The sequence below is a fragment of the Sphaeramia orbicularis genome, chromosome 15, assembly GCF_902148855.1.
Source record: "Sphaeramia orbicularis chromosome 15, fSphaOr1.1, whole genome shotgun sequence".
Taxonomy (NCBI): Eukaryota; Metazoa; Chordata; class Actinopteri; order Kurtiformes; family Apogonidae; genus Sphaeramia; species Sphaeramia orbicularis.
In genome coordinates this window covers 1,214,613-1,237,158 of record NC_043971.1, presented here as the reverse complement: position 1 = coordinate 1,237,158, position 22,546 = coordinate 1,214,613, and the positions used below count along the sequence as shown (strand labels likewise).

At 38.8% G+C, this 22,546-nt stretch overlaps 1 protein-coding gene and 1 pseudogene across 1 annotated transcript in view; both read left to right on the top strand.

The window, feature by feature from the left end:
• pitx3 (paired-like homeodomain 3) overlaps positions 1–4,850 on the top strand; it is a 46,397-nt gene extending 41,547 nt beyond the window's left edge. The window contains exon 4 of the mRNA XM_030155268.1: positions 3,755–4,850. Within this exon, the coding sequence (XP_030011128.1) occupies positions 3,755–4,324 (570 nt within the window). The 3' untranslated portion in view covers positions 4,325–4,850. The remainder of the gene's footprint in view (positions 1–3,754) is intronic.
• Positions 4,851–21,644: 16,794 nt separating this feature from the next.
• Positions 21,645–22,546, top strand: part of LOC115434542 (inactive pancreatic lipase-related protein 1-like) — a 42,097-nt pseudogene continuing 41,195 nt past the window's right edge.

Genomic DNA, 22,546 nt, shown 5'->3' with positions numbered 1-22,546 from the left:
TAACAAACGGATAAAAATGATGGATAAAATTCCCTTCGTTTTCATTTTTGTCAATGTCAGATTGATATGAAATAGATTTATTTCGCTCAAGCAATTTTAGCTGCTGGCGCCATACAGCACATCACAGTCCGTCACTTGTGTTCACTTGTGGTTTCCAGTCGTCTTCTGGTCCCCACTCTACCTGGAAACATGGAGACTAAAGCAGCAGAGTCCTGTCTGGGATTGATTTGAATAGGAGCACAGAGAAGAAGAGAAAAGAGACCACTGAACTACAATTAATACTAAAACTAAACTAAAACTCAGCATTTAGAAAGTAATGAAAACTAATAAAAACAATCAAACCTGCTCTAAAAACTAATTAAAACTAACTGAATTAGAGAAAAAAAGTTCAAACTAAATAAAACTAAACTAATGAAAATTCTAAAACTATTAGAACCTCAGTTTGAGTGGAACAGGAGGAAAACTATCTGGATCCTCTGATGGGATCGTTTGGAAAATTATGAACAAACCTTGGTACGAAGAAAATAAGACTGGATATTATACGGAAAAGAGGAGGAAGAAAAAAGAGATACAAGAAGTATTTTTATTATTTACAAGTTTTTTGGCAAGAATTTTTTCTATTTAGATGAAAAATAAGACAAATGTTCTAGAAATAAGGCTTTTTTCACTGTTTTATCAATCATTTTTTACAGTGTGTGGAGTCCTGTCTGGGATTTATTTGAATACGACAGTAAAAAAGATCAAATATATGACAAAACTAAAACTAAGCATTTAGAAAATAATGAAAACTAATACAAACTATCAAACCTGCTCTAAAAATGAATTCAAACGAACTGAATTAGAGAAAAAAAAAAGTCTCAACTAAATCAAACTAAACTAGAATGAAAAATCCAAAACTGCTAGAACCTTGGTAGGGGCCAGATTTACTAAGATCATAAATAACGGGCACAAATTTGTTTTCTCGTGCTAAAAAATACCTGTGGTATTGCTTTGCATTTCACAGGTGATCAACTCAGATTTCCTGCACAAAGGACAACAGGTCAAAGTCTTGGAGACCGCCCTATTTAAATGAGGGTTCAGTGTGTGCTACTGGTTGTCGTCATGGAGACAGTCTGCTGTATAAACTGCTGTGGGATACACCAGCACTGATGGGAACAAAGACTGGAATGATCTAGACCACAGGTGTCAAACTCATTTTAGTTCAGTTCCACATTCAGCCTAATCTGATCTAAAGTGGGCCGAACCAGTAAAATAATATAAATAACAAGATAAGAACTGAGAAATAATGTTAACTCCAAAGATTTTACTATGTTTTTGAGAAAAAAAGTCAAATTCTGTGATGAAAATGTTGACATCTACGAACCGTACTTGAACATAACATGAACAAATATGAACCTGAAAATTCTCAAGAAAAGTAAGTGCCATTTTAACAATATTACACCTCAGTCTATCATTTATAAATATGCATTACAACGTACAGATCACAGTGGATCTCCAAATACATAAAACATTTAATAACAGGCAGAATATTGATACAATTCCACAGACTTCTCTGAAGAAATTTCAGGTCATTCACATTTTTTGTAAAAGGCTAGTCTATGAATGTAAACATTTTAGTGTAATTTTACTTTTTTTTTTACACTAAAACAAAGAGAAAAATTTGTAGTTTTCATTATTTATAGGTTATTATAATAGTATTTTACTGCTCAGACCCACTTGAGGTTGAATTGACCCAAAATGATTCTAACATCCTTGAGTGTTCATATTTTCAGTGTAATTTTTATATTTCACAAATTCCTTCCAGGGGCCAGATTGGACCCTTTGGCGGGCCGGATTTGGCCCCCGGGCCGCATGTTTGACACCTGTGATCTAGACAAAGGAAATGTACCAATGGAGGAGTTTAGTCCTAGAAGGTACTGATGACTCCTCCTGTGACTGGACCCAGATCAGCCCCTCGTTCAGGGGTGTCCAATCCTGGTCCTCGAGGGCCAGTATCCCACAAGTTTTAGATGTTTCCCTCTTCCAGTCCACCTGACGGTCATTCTCAGACTTCTGCAGAGCTTGATGATAGGCTTATCATTTGAATCAGGTGTGGTAACCTAACCCTAACAAAACAGAAAAAAACTGTTTGGAAATTGTCACAAAAAATGAAATGTTGACATCTGGACGTTGTGGCAGGTCTGAGCAGCTGATCCAAGTTCTGCGTCCACATTCCTTCACTTTGGTATGAATTTGTCTTTAACACCAAACATCCAAATGAGTCCAAATTCTGGAATAGTCTGCGTTCACAGCGCGGTGCTGTGAGTTTACAGCGGTTTGAGGAACAGTGTCAATGGAAATGCATCAAAAGGCAGAAAACAAACGTACTTTTCTGTTTTGTCCTGATTTGACAGGTTATGTTCAAAATTAGAATGGAAATAAACTGTAGAGTTTTCAGAAACGTTCAGTATTTAAAACTAAATCAGACCATGTACGATAAGATTCATTCACAATATTTAACAGAAATGTGGCTCAATTCAAACAATATAAAGTACAAAGTCCAGTGAGTCAGAACCAGAACTATGACTGCAGTCCCACCAACCGCTGTATTAAACCAATATCAAAAACAGAGGGTTTGGGTCAGGGTTAGGGTTTAGGGTTAAGTTTAAGGGTTTTTAGGGTTAGGGTCTGTGGGCAGTGGAGTCTTCTTTGAGTTATTCCAGTATTATGATGAAATTCTGGAAACCCAGAAAGTGAAAACACATTAATACATGAAATGAAATCCTGTTTCCAAAAGTCCATTATTCTTTGGACTTGTTTTTTTTTGTTTTGTTGTTTCATTAAAATTCTGTTTTCATGTATAGTTTTGAACTTTGTATTCAGTAGAGTAAGACTGGTCCAGAAGGACTTTGGCACCATTTTCATTTCTGAAACCTTCATTTTACATTTTCCCCTTTAATCCAGTTCAAATCGTCCAAATATAGGACCAGGAAATGTGAAATGTGCCCTCCCTGATATTTAATTTCATTGGGATCTGACTACTCAAATAAGTGTGTGATTAGTTTTAATGAGCCTTTTCTTATTTGACTGTTTGATGACACACTTCAACTTCAACTTTAGAGTTCAGTATGTCTTTGAAAACTCGGGAAACACACACTATTATTGGGAGCCTTTGGACGGGGTTAGGAGACTTTAACATGTGTTTCACATTTGAACTTTAATTGACTTTGTCAGAAACAGAGGAATAACAAAGAACCTTTTCACAAGGACTTCAGTCTGTGTTTCTGTTTCTAACACTGACAGTTTTAATTTTGAGGTTGAGAAGTACGGTGGCCCAGAGGTGCAACAGCCCCAAAAATTGTCCACTATAAGAAAAAAAAGAGAACAGCCCCCAAAAATTATTCACTGTAAGAAAGAAAGAGAAGAGCCTAAAAAATTATCCGCTATAAGAAAAAAAGACAACAGGCTAAAAAATTAACCACTATAAGAAAAAAAGAGATCAGCCTAAAAATTTATCCACTATATATTTTTAGAATAACTTTATTTTTAGCGCACCGAACTCCACTTCCGGTGGGTTCCTTCGTTAGCATTAGCCACATTAGCTGAAGGCCTTAAAAATTTTCAGCCTTTGCTTTTATTTTTTTGGTGGCCTTAATTTTAAAACCAAGAGACCCTAACCCTCAGCCTAAGCCTACATGTCACACACTGAACCTTGAACATGAGGACTTTAACTTGAGCTTCGTCCCTCACAGATGTTTGTATTTTGCTTCCGTAGGTTTGGTTCAAAAACAGACGCGCTAAGTGGAGAAAGCGTGAGAGGAACCAACAGGCAGAGTTGTGTAAAAACGGCTTTGGCGCCCAGTTCAACGGACTCATGCAACCGTACGACGACATGTACACGGGCTACTCCTACAACAACTGGGCCACCAAGAGCCTGGCCAGCAGCCCGCTGTCGGCCAAGAGCTTCCCCTTCTTCAACTCCATGAACGTCAGCCCGCTGTCCTCCCAGCCCATGTTCTCCCCCCCCAGCTCCATCCCCTCCATGAACATGGCCTCCGGCATGGTGCCCTCGGCCGTGACCGGGGTCCCCGCTGCGGGCCTCAACAACCTGGGCAACCTCAACAACCTGAACAGCCCCACGGCGCTCAACTCGGTAGCGGTGACGGCAGCCACCTGCCCTTACGCCACCAGCGCCAGCCCCTACATGTACAGAGACACCTGCAACTCCAGCCTGGCCAGCCTGCGGCTCAAGGCCAAGCAGCACACCAACTTCGCTTACCCGGCCGTGCAGAACCCCGTGTCCAACCTGAGCCCCTGCCAGTACGCCGTGGACCGGCCTGTATGAAGATGAACACGCTCCGGCAACAACTCCTGACCCCAACGACCAGCTGGAATGCCACGTTTCAACTATGTGGAACCGGCTCGACTCGATTTGGCTCAACTCCACTCTGGTACCAGGTCCTATTCCAGACCGTTTCCATCACAAGATACTATCCACTTTGCAGTACCGGGTCGTCATAGCGATGCGGCACGTTACTTCCATGTCATCTGCTCAGAGTCACTGATAAACTCGCTGGTTGCGTGTTGTCTCGTCAAACTCATGTTGATTTTTTACGTCGGCCACCAAAGACTAAATCTTGACCGACTGTGGTGTAGTTTACAGCCTGTCATCATGTGGATTCACCTACCGACAGATTTACTGTAAACGTCTGCATAGGGATGGGAATCGAGAACCGGTTGTCAAAAATAACCAGTTCTCGGATCCCAGTAGCTTGGAATCGTTTGCCTGCCTGCTTAACAATTCTGCTTATCGATTCCACCTTCGTTGTGCATGCGCAATGACGTCACGCGTACGCTGCATTGTTTTGGTCAGAACGTGGCCAACATGGCGTTGAGGCAGAAACGGTCCAAACAGACCACACCAGGTCCAAACAGACCACACCAGGTCCAAACAGACCACACCAGGTCCAAACAGACCACACCAGGTCCAGTTGAACACTGTCAAAGCTTCCATTTCTTCTAAAGGGTGGAATCCCTCCAATCTGCTCAAACATGTATCCACAGCATGTGATTCATTTACAGGAATGTCATGTATTTGATTTGCTACTTAGCAACGCTTGTGAATGTAGCGGCAGAGTGAACGCCGGGCCCAGTTCCGGTGCGGGCAACAAACGTCACACCCAAATAAAAGTTTCTGAAGGTAGAGGAAAGGAAATGAGGTGCACAACAACAGGAGACGGGTAGAGTCGAACCGGTTCCACGTAGTGGAAATGTGGCAACAGAGGAATTAGTAAAGAGTCTGGAGATTCACTTTCACTGTACCCCCCCCCACACACACCCAAACCGGGCCCGGCATCATCTGTTCTTATTATTTGTCCATACTGTATATGTTCTATTTTCTGTGCAGATGGAAATATAAAAGACAGTTAATGCAAACACACCCGTTTGTACTCTTTTATTCCCTCACCCAATGAGAATCGATAAGGAATCGGATTGATAAGCTAAATCGATAATGGAATTATTAACGAATTATTAAATTTTTATCGATTCCCATCCCTACTTCTGCATCTGTTTTTTTGTAAAAGGGCAGGTCACAGAGACAACTGTCTGACCAATCAGTGGTCTGCAGTGTTTACACGTCACCTTTTAGTATGTGGTCCTCAGTCTTGGAACCTCGGCGGAGGTGACACCAAAAAACTAGTACTGGGTACCAGATTCCAAAAAAATAGTATGGGGTACCAGATTCCAAAAAAATAGTACCGGGTACCAGATTCCAGGTCCTTTTTCGTAATGGAAACGCAAACAGGCTGAGTTGAGCCGAGTTGGTACCACGTAATGGAAATGCGGCATAAGTCCACTATCGCACCACTTCACCTCCTGTTGGATCCATCTGGACTCTGCTGAAAACTGGCGACCTGGTTTGGATGAGTCCTCCAGACCAGATGGACCACCACCACGCTTTGAAAGGAATTCACCACACTTTCCCACTAAACTGACCAACTGCTACAAAGGATTTCTAAAAAAAACTATTATCCATTTTCTTTCTTTCTTTTGAACTGCATGATTAGATTAAATGTAGGATAAAAAAAAGAGAAAAAAACATGGATTCTTCGACTGGACTTGTGGGCAAAGTTTGGCCTGAAAACAGCAAACGTGCTTTGATTCTGTAACATGATAAAGGGACCTGAGGGTTGGGATGCAGGAGAAAATGGAGGATGTACATATTGGACTTTTTTTTGTTTTGTAAGTGACAAAAAATATATGAAAACATAGAACTTTAAAGATGAGAAAAAGCATGTTCTTCAAAAGCAAAGGCTCCAGGTTGATGTTCCATGAGCACATCAGTCCCTGTATGTTTTGGTCATTGAGGTTTTTTTTTTTTGTTTTTTTTGTTTTTTTTTAGAAACGGGTATTAAAAATAAAAATCTGATGGTTATTAAATGTAAAATACAGTAATCAAAACTGAAATGGATTTCTCTTCATAATGGTCAAAAAGGGATTAGCAAAAATTTACAAGATAGTTTGGTTTTCTTTTTCTGTTTTGTAGAGCAAAAAAATAAAATTACTAGAAAGAAACAGAAAAAGGTCTGTCTTTTTTAATATTCTGAGATTGCATCGGATCAAGACGATACACAAAACACACAACGGGTGTTTTTACGGTTTGACGAAGGTTCATTTGATGACTCCAAAACCAAAGTGTAAATGTAATTCCTAATGTCTGAGTCGGACCTGGTCCATAATGTTCACACCAGAATTAGACCTGCGGATCACCGACAGTTTACTTTATCCATTTGATTTTGATTCATAAGGTTCTGAGTCAATTCATCACGATCTGATTCGATCCAACATGGATTCGATTCAGTACTAATTGATTCAGATTCATTTAGTGATATCAAAGTACAATTTTCAGCTGTAACCTGATTATTTGATGACCGCAGCCAGTCAGCACATCAATACTGGGATCAATATTCATATTAGAAAGGAAATAAATCTGACATTTCATCAGTAAACAGATGAATCTGCTCTGAAATAATGAACACAAACGGTCCCATGGGGTTCGGGTTCGGGTAGAGCACAGATTTCCACTCAGCTCAGTTCAACTAAACTCCACTTCTTTCACATCTGAATGAAGAACAAAAGCTGTCAAACATATTTTGGATTGTTACATGTTGAAATCCAATAACTGCTCCTTTTTTTAATTGAGCTGTCTGAGAATAAAATTAAATGACTGAAATATACTTGGATCACACGGAAGTATGATCATTGTTGTGAATCCCTCTCTTCTTAGTTTAAAGGTCAAAGGTCACGTTTTCACATTATTATTATTGTTATTATTTTAGTATTATTATTCTATTGTTCTTATTATTCTATTATGATTATTCTATTCTTCTTCTTATTATTATTATTATTGGAACCATGTTTCAACTCATTTCTTTGAGCTTCAGTCACTTGTTAAATACAGAAAGTAGACGAAGCTCCCTTTCACCTGAAGTCTAAATCAAACATATTGGACATGTTTTGACGATAACGATGTAAACTGAAAATGCAAAAGTGGCGTTGTATTCTCACTTTTAATTCCTTGTTTAGACGTACGCTTTGGAGGAAAATATCTGCATGCAGGCGGACACGCAAAAGTGGATGTAGTCTGAACACTAGGGGGCAGCACCACCACCAAGACCACGTGCCTGCGTAGAACCGGACTACTTCCTGTTCTGTCCTCACGCCAAATACAGTCACAGTGTGCCTCCTCTGCTCTACTACTACTGTATAAAGACTCATGGCAACTGCTGAATCCACTCTTGGATGTAAATATGAGTGGCTAGGGTGACTGGAAGGTCTGTCACAGGAAATAATCCCACGTGTTGTTTTCCTGTTCTGGCGCATGTCTGTGATGGAAACTCTATGCCACCAGAAAACACAGGTTTGCGTTTTCAGCCCTTTAGACCAGGGCTGTCAAACTCATTTTCTTCCGGGGGCCACATTCAGCCCAATTTAATCTGAAGTGGGCCGGACCAGTAAAATAATAATATGATAGCCACTAAATAATGACAACTGCAAACTGTTTCAGTGCAAAAAATAACATTCAATTATGCCAATATTTACATTTACAAACTATCCAAACAAAAAGGATGTGAATAACCTGAAAAAAATGGAATTTGTTAAGAAATGTAAGTACAATTTTATCAATACTATGCCTCGACTTATCATTTATACATATGCATTATGGATCAGATCTACAAAGACACTAAACATTTAATAACAGGCAGAATATTGTTAAAATTGCACTTTATTTTCTTCAGACATTTCAGGTTGTTCATATTTGTTCAGGTTATTCACATTTTAAAGGGTAGTTTGTTAAAGTAAACATTTTCATAATTTAATTTTTTTTGCACTAAATCAAAGAGAAAAAAATGGTGTTGTCATTATTTATAGGTTATTAGGATATTATTTTTAAGTTTGATGCCCTAACTTGCACTTTGCAAATTCATCCTACGGGCCAGATTGGACCCTGGGCCGCATGTTTGACACCTGTGATTTAGACCAGGGCTGTCAAACTCATTTTAGTTCAGTTCCACACACAGCCTAATCTGATCTAAAGTGGGCTAGACCAGTAAAATAATATAAAATAATAGGATAAGAACTGATAAATAATGTCCACTCTAAAGTTTTCTCTCTGTTTTGAGTGAAAAAAGTCAAATTCTATACTGAAAATGTTTACATCTACAAACTGTAACATGAACAAATATGAACCTGAAAATTATTTTTTTTTTTAAAAATGTGCAATTTTAACAATGTTGCACCTAGTTTATCATTTATACATCACAACTTACAGATTACAGTGGATCTACAAATACACAAAACATTTAATAAAAGGCAGAATATTTTGTAAAATTAGACATACTGCTCTGAAGACATTTCAGGTTGTTCATATTTGTTCAGATTAGGGATGTAAACACTTAATCGACTAACGATTAATTGTCGATAAGAATTTGCTCGATTAAATTATTAATTTCGGTTAATTGCCCTTTTCCGCCCGTCCACACCTGTCTGAAGGCTGCCAGTTTGTCCGCAGCGGCTGGGATAGGCGGTCATTGAACCGGATCATGGCGTTGATGAGTTAGAATGTCTTTATGGACATGGTGGACCAAACACAGACTGACCGTCTGTTTGTGGGGGGGGTGCATCCCCGAATAAATACACGCACAAATGCGGGGTCAGTATCTGGAGGTTGGTCTAGTCCATAGTCAGTGAGACAGAAGTTCAAACATCCTCCAGGCTCCTGATTCGGGCCACAGGTATGTAATGCATTTGTGAAGCTTCAGGAGGAAAAGAGAAATGAGCGAAAAGTTTCACTTTCACTTCTGCGGGGGGGGGGCAAGGACTGCACTGTACCCCCATAGTTTTAGAGGCAGGACGGAAAGTGGCGCAGCACGCACGCGGTTACCAACCAACACGCGGCGCATCCCTCGGCCATACTGTGCACGTGCCAGCCACCCCCCGACGAACGCATGCGCATGCACCCCCCCCCCCCCCCAATTTAAACACTGCCACATCATCAGATGAATTCCACTGAAACACTGACTGTATCCAATGGTTCAATAAATCAATCATTAAGGAATATGACATGTGTTTTTTCATTAAGTATATAAACAATATTTAGCTTTTATTCTTATAGATGGTACTGAAAAAGAAATTCCAGTTCTCAGGAAATCACCGCTTATCAATTAATCGTAACGATAAGGGCAACCAACTAACGATTAATGAATTAATCAATAATTTGCCTACCCCAGTTCAGATTATTCACATTTTTTCTCAAAAGGCTCTTCTGTAAATGTGAACATTTTTGTGTAATTTTACTTTTTTTAAAACTAAAACAAAGACACAAATTTTACAGTTTTCATTATTTATAGGTTATGCTAGTATTTTACTGGTTCTGATCCATTTTAGACGGAAATGACCTAAAATGATTTTTAACATCCTGAGTGTAATATCTTTCAGTGTAATTTCGCATTCCCAAATTTCTATCCACAGGTCGGGTTGAATCCTTTGGTCAGCCTTATTTGGCCCCCAGGCTCATGTTGACCACTGTGATTTAGTCATAACACCAGAGTGGAGAGTTTTTCAGATTTCCACTCAGAAGGTGGTTTCACTTTTTTGCGTAAACGAACGGCAATCGATCAAATATTTAGTCTTTTTCACCCGAGGACCATGTGGTGTAAATGGGCTAAGCTTGAGTTTAAACTCAAGCCCAAGTCTGACCCTAACCCTCAGCAAGGTTTCTAATCAGTTTTGGACTTTTTCATTCTAGTTACCTTATTTAGGTTGACTTGTTTTTCTCTAATTCAGTTGTTGAATTCGTTTTTAGAGCAGGTTTGATAGTTTTTTAGTTTTCATTATTTTCTAAATGCTTAGTTTTAGTTAGTTTTAGTATTAGTTTCAGTTTAGTTGTAGTTCAGTGGTCTCTTTCTCTTTTCTCTGTGCTCCTATTCAAATCAATCCCAGACAGGACTCTGCTGCTTTAGTCTCCATGTTTCCAGGTAGAGTGGGGACCAGAAGACGACTGGAAACCACAAGTGAACACAAGTGACGGAGCAAAAAGTGTCGTATGGAGACAGCACAGAAAACTGAGAGAGACAAAGAAATCGATTTCGTATCAATCTGACACTGACATAGACGAAAACAAATGGAATTTGATCCAGAATTACCTCTGTCAAGGAGGTTCTGTTTTTGCCGGCGTTGGTTTGTCTGTCTGTCTGTGTGCTAGATAACTCAAAAAGTTATGGACGGATTTGGATGAAAATTACAGGAAATGTTGATACTGGCACAAGGAACAAATGATTAAATTTTGGTGGTGATCGGAGGGGGGGCACTGCTCTGCTGTGGTGGAGGTCTGTGCTCTCTGAGTGCTTTTCTAGTTTTTATCCATTTTAGTTTTGTAAACACACAATACAGTTTCAGTTAGTCATCCTTTTTTTCTTTTAATTATAGTTTTATTTATTTCAGTCAACGAAAATGTTTTTTCAATTCTAGTTTGGTCATTTCGTAGTATTCGTTAATGATAATAACCCTAAGCCTCAGATGGGTCAGTGGAGCCCTGATGGGGGTTGGTTACAGTCTGTTCCTTCTACTTTTACTGAAGGATGTGAACACCGTGTCCACCGCTGTGTAATTCAACCCACAGTCTAATGTGAGTTAGTGCGATCGGAGCCAAAACATGATGTTCGCGCTGCAGTAGCTGTGTCTGACTTCCATGGCAACGCTGACAGAAGTCCCAGCAGTGATCTGGAAGAGGATAACCATGTTCCTGATGGCGCACTGATATGTTTGACCTGGACTGTGGAGCGGTAACCCAAGGCGATCCGGTAACAGCAGGAATCTGTGGAGGCCGAGGCTGAACCACTGCCATCATTACATAAGAGCAGGAGGAGGGAGGCACACCCCCACCCCACCCGACCAGGACTTAACAGCCCATCAATCCACATCAATCACTGCCCCCAACCCCGTTCATCACCGTGACAGCTACAACTACACACAAACAGATTCAGTGAAATGTAAAGGTTCCAGCTGAAGATGAAACGGACTGAAGGTAAGGGTTCTATGACCAGAACCTGAAACAGAATCCACAGAACCGGGTCTATGTGACCAGCTGACAGGTGTTCAGCTGCAGTGGAAGTCCAGGACACTTATGGGGTGGTGTTTGGAGCAGATTCACAGGTCAACACCTCAGAGGTAAAAACTGCACCACATCCGTCTGGTCCGACCTTTGGGATCTGTGACATCTGCTAAAAGCAGCATGCAGACCCAGACTGAAGTGTAGCAAGTGCTATAGAATTAAGATTTGATGATTAGCACTAGCAGGTAGCTTTGCAATAGGCTAGTTTAGCAATGGATGTTAAGAAAATTCATAAGATTTCCAGGATCAGCTAGTGCAAGGGAATAATTAAACGGATGCACAGAATGCAATTAAACCAGGAAACATGAGTTACAAGTAAAAGTGGTACCATGTATTGACAATTAAAAAAATATTCACAATATATATAAAACAAAGGTTTGATCAACGAGTTATATTATCGGACTGGAAAGGATGACTGACATTACCAAAGGAAAACTGGAGGAATTTGTACAATTATGGGAACCTTATATGAACATTATGATATCTGGAAAAGAGGGACATACAAATTATCATTGTTTAATTTTATTTAAAAAAAATTATTATCATGACTGCTGTATTTTAATATTTTTATCATTACTACTGTTAATAATTTTTCTACATATATGTATGCAGTTCATATAGATATATATATATATATATATATATATATGTATATATAAAATATTTGGTGCAAGTCTATGTGGTGTGAATGGGTGTGTGTATGAGAGATTAATTCATGTTTGTTATGTAAAACTTAAATACCAATAAAAATATTGTGAAAAAAACACAAACAAAAAAAAAACAGTTATATTATTATGTTCTTTTGTTTGGAAAAAACAACTGTTTATAATTCTTAATTTGGGTGCATCTTAAAGAGTTTCAATCTGATGGATCTTTTTTCTGTTCTTCCATATGAAATAACTTTCACAAAGGTTCCAATTCAATAAAGAAAAAAAACAAAGTCAGACGTCCAAAAATACAGAAAAAAGTAGTCCGTTGTAGTCGGAAAAAAAAAAAAGTCAAGAGTCTAAAATTAAATGAGGGAATTGGGCTGGACAGTGTATGTGTGTGCCTACTATGATAGTAGATCAGTTCAGTTCAGTAGATCCTAGTTCTTCTTTTTGTTCCTAGCTCTCCATCAGGGTTTCCAATCACCAGAAAAAACCTGGCCTGGATAACATAAGGCCGACTTTAATTACATTCACTCTTTGTTAATGTTAATCAAACTAAACACATTCAAATAAATCACAAATCTACAGCTGTATCAAGTTTGGACATCAAATTCATTATCCAAAGTAATCAAAAGGGCATAATTTCACTTTAAATATTCAAAATTTCATTAATGTTCCTAATGCATGGTCACTTTTATCCATAGTGAACATTAAACAGGTTTTTTCGATTACAGATAGTAACTCCGGTTTAGCAGATAACACTTCCGGTTAAGCATGCTAATGCTGGCAGCTACGAAGCTAGCACGAACGCTAAGTGCTAACTAGCGTCTGCTAACTAGCGACCGCTAAATAGTTAAATACACCAAGTCCATGCATTTTACAGACACATATACACGTTAGGGAACATATAGCAGCGGCAATCAGAGCAGTGCACTGTGTAATCCAAAGGACAATAGCAACAGGCTAACGACAACAGCAACACAACTCACCAATTCAGGAGTTCAGTTCACTTCTTTCTTTTCCCTTTCTCTGGTCCTCAATAGACCTGTAGAACTGGAGCGGAAAACACATCTGTACACTGAACTGTCCAAGAATATAAATGTGGTGCAGATCAGTGTTAAACAGGTGAGTATTTACCAGATCAGTGTTAAACAGGGGGGTATTTACCAGATCAGTGTTAAACAGGGGAGTATTTACCAGATCAGTGTTAAACAGGGGAGTATTTACCAGATCAGTGTTAAACAGGTGAGTATTTACCAGATCAGTGTTAAACAGGTGAGTATTTACCAGATCAGTGTTAAACAGGGGAGTATTTACCAGATCAGTGTTAAACAGGGAGTATTTACCAGATCAGTGTTAAACAGGTGAGTATTTACCAGATCAGCGTTAAACAGGTGAGTATTTACCAGATCAGTGTTAAACAGGTGAGTATTTACCAGATCAGTGTTAAACAGGTGAGTATTTACCAGCTCTAACTCCATGTTTGTAGTCCACTCCACAGCTCACTCTACCGTCTTCTCTCTCTCTTACTTCCTCTTCCTGTTGCTCTACTTCCTGTTTATGCCTCAGCACTGCTCTGCTTGGTGCTCTAATGTCGCGATACCGGGACTGTTTCCGGCTGCACAGGTAGAGCAGGCACGCACAAAAAATAAAATAGATACACAATCACAACGACAATACTTCCAGTTGCATTTTGGAAATTATATAATAAATAATTTCAAAATTGGTAAAGAGACCTGGGTTACTACGGTGGCCCAGAGGTGCAACAGGCCAAAAAATTATCCACTAGACGAAAAAAATTATCTACGACAAGAAAAAAAAAAAGAGAACAGCCTATAAAAATTATCCACTAGATGAAAAAAATTATCTACTACAAGAAAAAAAAAAGAGAACAGCCTAAAAAAATTATCCACTAGATGAAAAAAATTATCTACTACAAGAAAAAAAAAGAGAACAGCCTAAAAAAATTATCCACTAGATGAAAAAAAAATCCCCTATAAGAAAAAAAAGAGACCAGCCAAAAAAAATTATCCACTATAAGAAAAAAAAAGAGAACAGCCTAAAAAAATTATCCACTAGATGAAAAAAATTATCTACTACAAGAAAAAAAAAGAGAACAGTCCCAAAAAAATTATCCACTGTAAGAAAAAAAAGAGAACAGCCTAAAATGTATTATCCACTAGATGAAAAAAAAAAATCCCCTATAAGAAAAAAAAGAGACCAGCCAAAAACTTATCCACTAAAAGAAAAAAAAGAGAACAGGCAAAAAAAATTATCTACTAGCCCAAAAATTATTCACTATAAGAAAAAAAAAGAACAGGTGAAAAAATGTATCTACTATGAGAAAAAAAAGAGAGCAGCCCAAAAAAATATCCACTATAAGAAAAAAAAAACATCATCCACCTTTTCAATTACGGGGGCGCTGTTTACCCGAAAGGTGCCTTGCTTTAAAATTAAGACCACCACAAAAAATAAAAGGATAGGCTGAAAAATTTTAAGGCTTTCGGCTAATGTGGCTAATGCTAAGGAAGTACCCCACCGGAAGTGGAGGTCGTGCGCTAAAAAATAAAGTTATTTTAAAATATAGATATTTCCATTACTATAGTTTGCAAAGCAGTTAAATGATTAAATACGGTTCCAGTGTCTGCTCAAGGTTAGGCATGGGTGTTAAATGGTTAAGGTTAGGGTTAGGGTATGGTTGGGGTTAGTTTTCAGTGGTAAATGGCCCTTGTGTGCACTGTGTGAAGGTTCGTTGCTAAGCTAATGCTAACGCGAAAAGTTGACGGCAACTTTGTGTTATTTTATTTTGAGAGGAGGAGAAGAGGAGCTTCCTGTGGAGCTCCACTATCATGGCATCGCCCATTTGTTTGCAGTTAGACCTCTCCTCTTCAACTCAAACGGAGTGTCTTCACTAACACTAGATCAAGAAGGACATTTTGTGGAGATACAGATGTGTGCCGTGGTACCGCAGTGCCTCGGCACCTGGCAACGAGCTGAGCTGTGGTACCGAGCCTGGTACGCGGTGCCGTGCTGGGGTACCTGGCACCGAGCCGTGGTACCGCGGTACCTCGCGGCACCAGCCGAGGTGTCACGGCACCAGGTGTCGGTGCCGCAATATGCACTCGCTGTCTCTCAACAAATGGGCGATGCCATGATAGTGGAGCTCCACAGGAAGCTCCTCTTCTCCTCCTCTCAAAATAAAATAATTTTAGAACTTCTTGTAGCGAATATTCATCAAAAATGATACTGAATGTCAGGCAGTTGAACAATTCAACACGGTAATCACACAATTGTTTACTCACACTGGTAGTTCACAAAGTTGCCGTCAACTTTTCGCTTTAGCATTAGCTTAGCAACGAACCTTCACTCAGTGCACACAAGGGCCATTTACCACTGAAAACTAACCCCAACCATACCCTAACCCTAACCTTAACCATTTAACGCCCATGCCTAACCTGGAGCAGACACTGGAACCGTATTTAATCATTTAACTGCTTTACAAACTATATTAATGGAAATATCTATATTTTAAAATAACTTTATTTTTTAGCGCACGACCTCCACTTCCGGTGGGGTACTTCCTTAGCATTAGCCACATTAGCCGAAAGCCTTAAAATTTTTCAGCCTATCCTTTTATTTTTGTGGTGGTCTTAATTTTAAAGCAAGGCACCTTTCGGGTAAACAGCGCCGTAATTGAAAAGGTGGATGATGTTTTTTTTTTCTTATAGTGGATATTTTTTGGGCTGCTCTCTTTTTTTTCTCATAGTAGATACATTTTTTCACCTGTTCTTTTTTTTTTTTTCTTATACTGAATAATTTTTTGGGCTAGTAGATAATTTTTTTTTTGCCTGTTCTCTTTTTTTTCTTTTAGTGGATAATTTTTTTGGCTGGTCTCTTTTCTTTCTTATAGGGGATTTTTTTTTCATCTAGTGGATAATTTTTTTAGGCTGTTCTCTTTTTTTCTTATAGTGGATAATTTTTTAGGCTGTTCTCTTTTTTTCTTATAGTGGATAATTTTTTTAGTCTGTTCTCTTTTTTTCTTGCAGTAGATAATTTTTTTGTCTAGTGGATAATTTTTTAGGCTGTTCTCTCTTTTTTTCCCTTATAGTGGATAATTTTTTGGGCTGTTTTTCTCTTTTTTTTCTTGTAGTAGATAATTTTTTCATCTTGTGGATAATGTTTTTAGGCTGTTCTCTCTTTTTTTCTTGTAGTAGATAATTTTTTTCATCTCGTGGATAATTTTTTTAGGCTGTCTCCTTTTTTTTCTTGTAGTAGATAATTTTTTTCGTCTGGTGGATAATTTTTTGGCCTGTTGCACCTCTGGGCCACCGTAGGTTACAGAAGGCTGGTGCAGGTGATGGATACACTAATATACATATACACATACATTTATATACATATATACTAATATTCACATATACTAATACACTAATATACATATATACACATACATTTATACATATTACTAATATTCACATATACTAATACACTAATATACATATATACACATACATTTATATACATATATACTAATATTCACATATACTAATACACTAATATACATATACTTATATACATATATACATCACAGGTGTTTGTGTCAGACTGCAGTGGAAGCTCATCTTCTCCTAAAATGACTCCCATTAAATGCTCAAATCTGTTCAGTTGTTTTCATTTCATTGACTCCAAATGTGTTGGAACACGTTCATCTCTCAGACCAGTTGGTTCAGAATCAGTTTGATCCCAGATCAGTGGACTGGATGTTGTTCACTTCTCCTCCATTCCCGTGTCTGTGTTTTCTCCTCCATCTCTGCTCAGTGCATTTGTCCGTAGACGCTCAGCGTCCATGCACTTCAATGGGACTGAGTGGAACTGGTTAAATGACACCGTGTTGTCCCGCCCCTGGACGCTCGGCGTCTCTGGGGGCGAATGGAGCTGTGGGTGGAACTCAACCGGGCCGGACGCTGAGCTTCTGCGTGCCGATCGGAGGACGGGTCCAAAGGCTGAATCCCATTTGATTGACAGCTGTTTTCAGATCTGCTCCTTCACTGACACAGTTCAGTTTAATACCGTCGCACATTCTGCTGTGGAATCACAGAAACCAAATGAACTGTTCATTTACTGACCTGAAAGAAAACACAACCACTGGACTTCCTTGTTTCAATTTAACATCATTTCAACGTTTTCTTGATTCAGTTCCATAATTTAATCATTTCTTGTTTGAGTTTAATATCGTCACACACTGGTCTAGTCCCTGGAAAAGATGCCGACTGTGTACGATAAGGTCACTGAGCATTTACTTAAAAAGGAACGGAGGGACGAATTTATGTTTAAATAACTTGACAATTTTTTTGATGTAAGCCGACAATGAGCTTCTCCTGTCTGAAAGACGAGCAGCTGCCACCGATATACATATACACTAATATTCACATATACTAATACACTAATATACATAATCCTTATATCCAGGTATGTAATCAGACACATTGTCAGTCTAACTCTAACTCCAGAGTTGTTTGGATCCATTCAGTCGGGGTCAGACTGTCAAAAATCTTAAACCCAGTCAGTTACAGCAGCGGACTGATCCACAGATCCTCCTGGTGACACACACACACACACACACACACACACACACACACACACACACACACACACAGCAGTGAAGCGGTCACAGTTTGTGCTTTTCAGGATCGTAGGAAACACCAAAGAATCAATATTCCACCGGAGGGGAGACCAGCGCAGGTCCCTGATGTTTACTCCCACTGGAAAAAAGGAAGGAAGCACAGAGCGTACAGAGAAAGAAAAGAAAGAATAAATACAGAGAATAGGAAGAAGGAAGCACAGAGCGTACAGAGAAGAAAGGCTAAATACAGAGAAGAGGAAGAAGAAGTAGAAGGTCTAACGATTACCTCTGAGGATAGGAGAAGGAAGGAGGAGAGGAGGAGGATACACACCAGGGATGAATGAAAGCACCACACACCTACCAAACCACACTGACACCAGTGAACCTGGTCCATCTGTGCACAAGGAATAATCTGAGTGGAAGTGTGTGTTTATGAAGGATTATCCTGGTAAATATAAACACTGATCTGGGGTCAGTTGGGTGGTGTTTTGGGGTCAGTTGGGTGGTGTTTTGGGGTCAGTTGGGTGGTGTTTGGGGTCAGTTGGGTGGTGTTTTGGGGTCAGCTGGTGGTGTTTTTGGGGTCAGTTGGGTGGTGTTTGGGGTCAGTTGGGTGGTGTTTTTGGGGTCAGTTGGGTGGTGTTTGGGGTCAGTTGGGTGGTGTTTTTGGGGTCAGCTGGGTGGTGTTTTTGGGGTCAGTTGGGTGGTGTTTGGGGTCAGTTGGGTGGTGTTTTTGGGGTCAGTTGGGTGGTGTTTGGGGTCAGTTGGGTGGTGTTTTTGGGGTCAGTTGGGTGGTGTTTGGGGTCAGTTGGGTGGTGTTTTTTGGACCTGTGCCTGTAAACGCTCCGCCTTCATAAAGCGCCTCAGTTGGGTGTATTTGCGTTTCATTATTCCTACTGATGTGCAGATTAGCGTCTGAGCGCATGTGGACTAAACCAAAGCGAGGAATGTTACAAATATAATTAGAAGTCGAGCAGAAAACACCTTCACGGCAATTAGAGCTGAAAACACCAGTGACGGAGCTCCTCTGACTGTTTGTTCCGACGGGGGATTAGTAAAAATTAGACGAGCCTTTGGAAGTTATTAACTAAACAAAGTGACTTTTGGGGATACTTTTTATGAGCTGTTTGCTCAAACCTGTTTAAAATGGGATGAATCGCACCAACTAATTACCAGCACTGATTTAGGAGAAAGTTTCACCAATGAGCAGAACGTAACGATCCAAAGAGAGGAGAGCAGCTGAAAAATACAGGAAAGGGCTTTTGTTTCAGAAATGAAAAACTCACACCACAGATGTAAACACTAAGAGGCTGATGGGAGCAAGGTTATTATCGTCAACGAAAACTAACGAAAACTAGAAGTGTAAAAACATTTTTGTTAACTGAAATAAATAAAAAGTATAATTAAAAGAAAAAAAATATAACTGAAACTGTATTGCGTGTTTATAAAACTAACTAAAACGGATAAAACTTATGGATCAGATTCCCTTGGTTTTGGTCTTTGTCAATGTCAGATTGATGTTAAATGGATTTCTTTGTCTCTCTCAGTTTTCTGTGCTGTCTCCATACGACATTTTTTGCTCCGTCACTTGTGTTCACTTGTGGTTTCCAGTCGTCTTCTGGTCCCCACTCTACCTGGAAACATGGAGACTAAAGCAGCAGAGTCCTGTCTGGGATTGATTTGAATAGGAGCACAGAGAAGAAGAGGAAAGAGACCACTGAACTACAACTGAACTACAACTGAACTACAACTAAACTACAACGAGAAAAGCACTCGTAGAGCGCAGACCTCTGCCAGGGCAGATCAGTGCCCCCCCTGATCACCACCAAAATTTAATCATTTCTTCCTTGTGGCAGTATCAACATTTCCTGAAAATTTCATGGAAATCCGTCCATAACTTCTTGAGTTATCTGGCTAACAAACAAACAAACATGCATGCATGCACGCAAAGCAATCACAATACATCCTTGCGGAGATAATACTAAAACTACACTAATACTAAGCATTTAGAAAAAAATGAAAACTAATAGAAACTATCAAACCTGCTCCAAAAATGAATTAAAACAAACTGAATTAGAGAAAAAAAGTCAAAACTAAATAAAACTAAACTATAATGAAAACTCCAAAACTATTAGAACCTTGGATGTGAGAGCTCCAACCATAGAAATATTTTTTAAAAATGAGTCATATTTGATGAAAGTGTTTCAGATTTGGTCTATCCTACAATGTAAAAAAAACAAAACAAAGAAAAAAACCAAAACAAACAAACAACAAAAAAAAGGGTAATATTCCGGCAGCTGGGGCACCAAAAAAAAATACTGTTAAATAACAGAAATAACCATCTCATAAAAATATGGTAATTTTCCATAATTAAAATACAGTTTTTTGCCCTAACTTTACATGAGATTTTGCTTTTTTTTTTTTTTTTTTTACTTTTTAATGTTTAACAAAGAATATTTACATGTATTAAAACAATCAAATTACCTATAAACATATAACTAACCCAAATTACCGTATTTTTATGAGATGGTTATTTTCCATTATTTAACAGTATTTTTTTGGCGCCCAAGCTGCCAGAATACTACCTTTTTTTTTTTATAGAGTACACAAAATATTTAGTAACAGGCAGAATATTGCTAAAATTGCATCTACTCCTCTTAAGACATTTGAGGTTGTTCATATAAAAGAGAAACAATTTATCAGATAAAACACATTTTTATATTATTTTTATATATTAATCCACATGTAACACGGTCAAAAGGACACGAACATTACACATGACTATTTTATTGTATATGTCTTTATTCTGTCACAGGTGCATTTTGGGAATCGTAGTAAATATTCAAGGCAGAATGTCTGACAAAATTTACCACTGTTGGAAAATCTCTGTTGATCTATATGTGTTTAAATGTTCAGGTTCCACATGTAACACCAGTGGACACCATGGGTTCCACATGTAACACCAGTGGACACCATGGGTTCCACATGTAACACCAGTGGACACCATAGGTTCCACACCAAACCTGGAATGAGACTCAGAATGATGCCAAACCCACGTGTGGATTAGAAAAACCACTAGGATCGACATATTGAAACAGTGTCTTTATTTATAGTCTATAGAGACATTTACACACGTTTACACATCTAATGCACTGACATCTAGGGAGATTTAATGTCCATATTTAGGTCCTATTTTTGGACCCAATATTTGATTAGAAATTCATTAATTAGGGGATGGCTTGTTTATCTGAGGTCATCGTTAGGTCCATCCTGGGGTAAATATGTCTACATTTACCTTTTATTATTGGGTCTAAAAATGGAAAAGTGTCAGATACTAAAATAAACCCATTTCATAAACAGACCCGTTTGTTCCTGACATCAGAACTGGATGAGTGTAAGTTTCAGAATACTGACGGTAAACACGCCAGACATTTGTAAAGGTTTACAGAGTAAAGTGGAGCAAGGTTAGAATAGTTTAGGATTTTTCAGTATAGTTTAGTTTTGACTTTTTTTTTTCTCTAATTCAGTTAGTTTAAATTAGTTTTTAGAGCAGGTTTGATAGTTTTTATTAGTTTTCGTTATTTTCTCAATGCTTACTTTTAGTTTAGTTTTACCTTGAAGTGGAGCATCATTCTTCTCAGTATGTGATTGACCCTTTGTCGTAGTTGAACCCAGTTGAATCACAAAGGCCTGAAGCTGAGCAGGTGTGAGCAGAAACACAATGAGCAGCTCCACAACACCTGCTCCGATGTTCCGACACGCCGGTAGGGCGTCGACCTGCCATTAAAAAAGAGAAACAAACAAGAACTGAAGAGTCTGATGCCTCTGAGCGACGTTACCAACGGCTCAGAAGATACGCCTGTTTTTCACACAGTGTCGTCAGTTATTTAGCCCAGAGGCGTCAAACTCATTTTAGTTCAGTTCCACATACAGCCAAATATTTTATAAAGTGGGGACCAGAAAAATATAAATAATAGGATAAGAACTGATAAATAATGTCAAGTCCAAAGTTTTTTCTATGTTTTTTAGTAAAAAAAAAAAAAAAAAGTCAAATTCCATAATGAAAATGTTTACATCTACGAGCAGTACTTGGAGATACCATGAACAAATATAAACAACCTGGAAATTCTTTTGAAAAAAAAAAAAAAAAAAGTGCACTTTTAACAATATAGGAGGAGGAGAAGGAGGAGGAGGAGTGAAGAGCTGGGGAAGTTAAGATTATGGACTGAAGGAGAGGCTTATCCAGGAATGTTAATCCTCCTAATGTATTAGAGTCAGAGGAGGAGGAAGAAGAGGAGGAGGAGGACGAGGAAGAAGGGAGGAGGAGGAGGAGGATGAAGGTGAGACACATGCAGATATAGTCCATTTCTGCATGTCTTAACACATGGACCTGATGGGAACTTACCCAGGGTTAGGGTTAGGGTCCATGTGTATAACAGTATGGTTGTCTACTATCCATTTGTGTAGCATACATTTGGTTATGCAGTTTGACATATTTAAGGAGTGATAATAATCGCTTATCTGCTTCATGTCAGTACTTACAGACTGTCAGTATATACAGGCTGTCAGTATATACAGACTGTCAGTATATACAGACTGTCAGTATATACAGGCTGTCAGTAT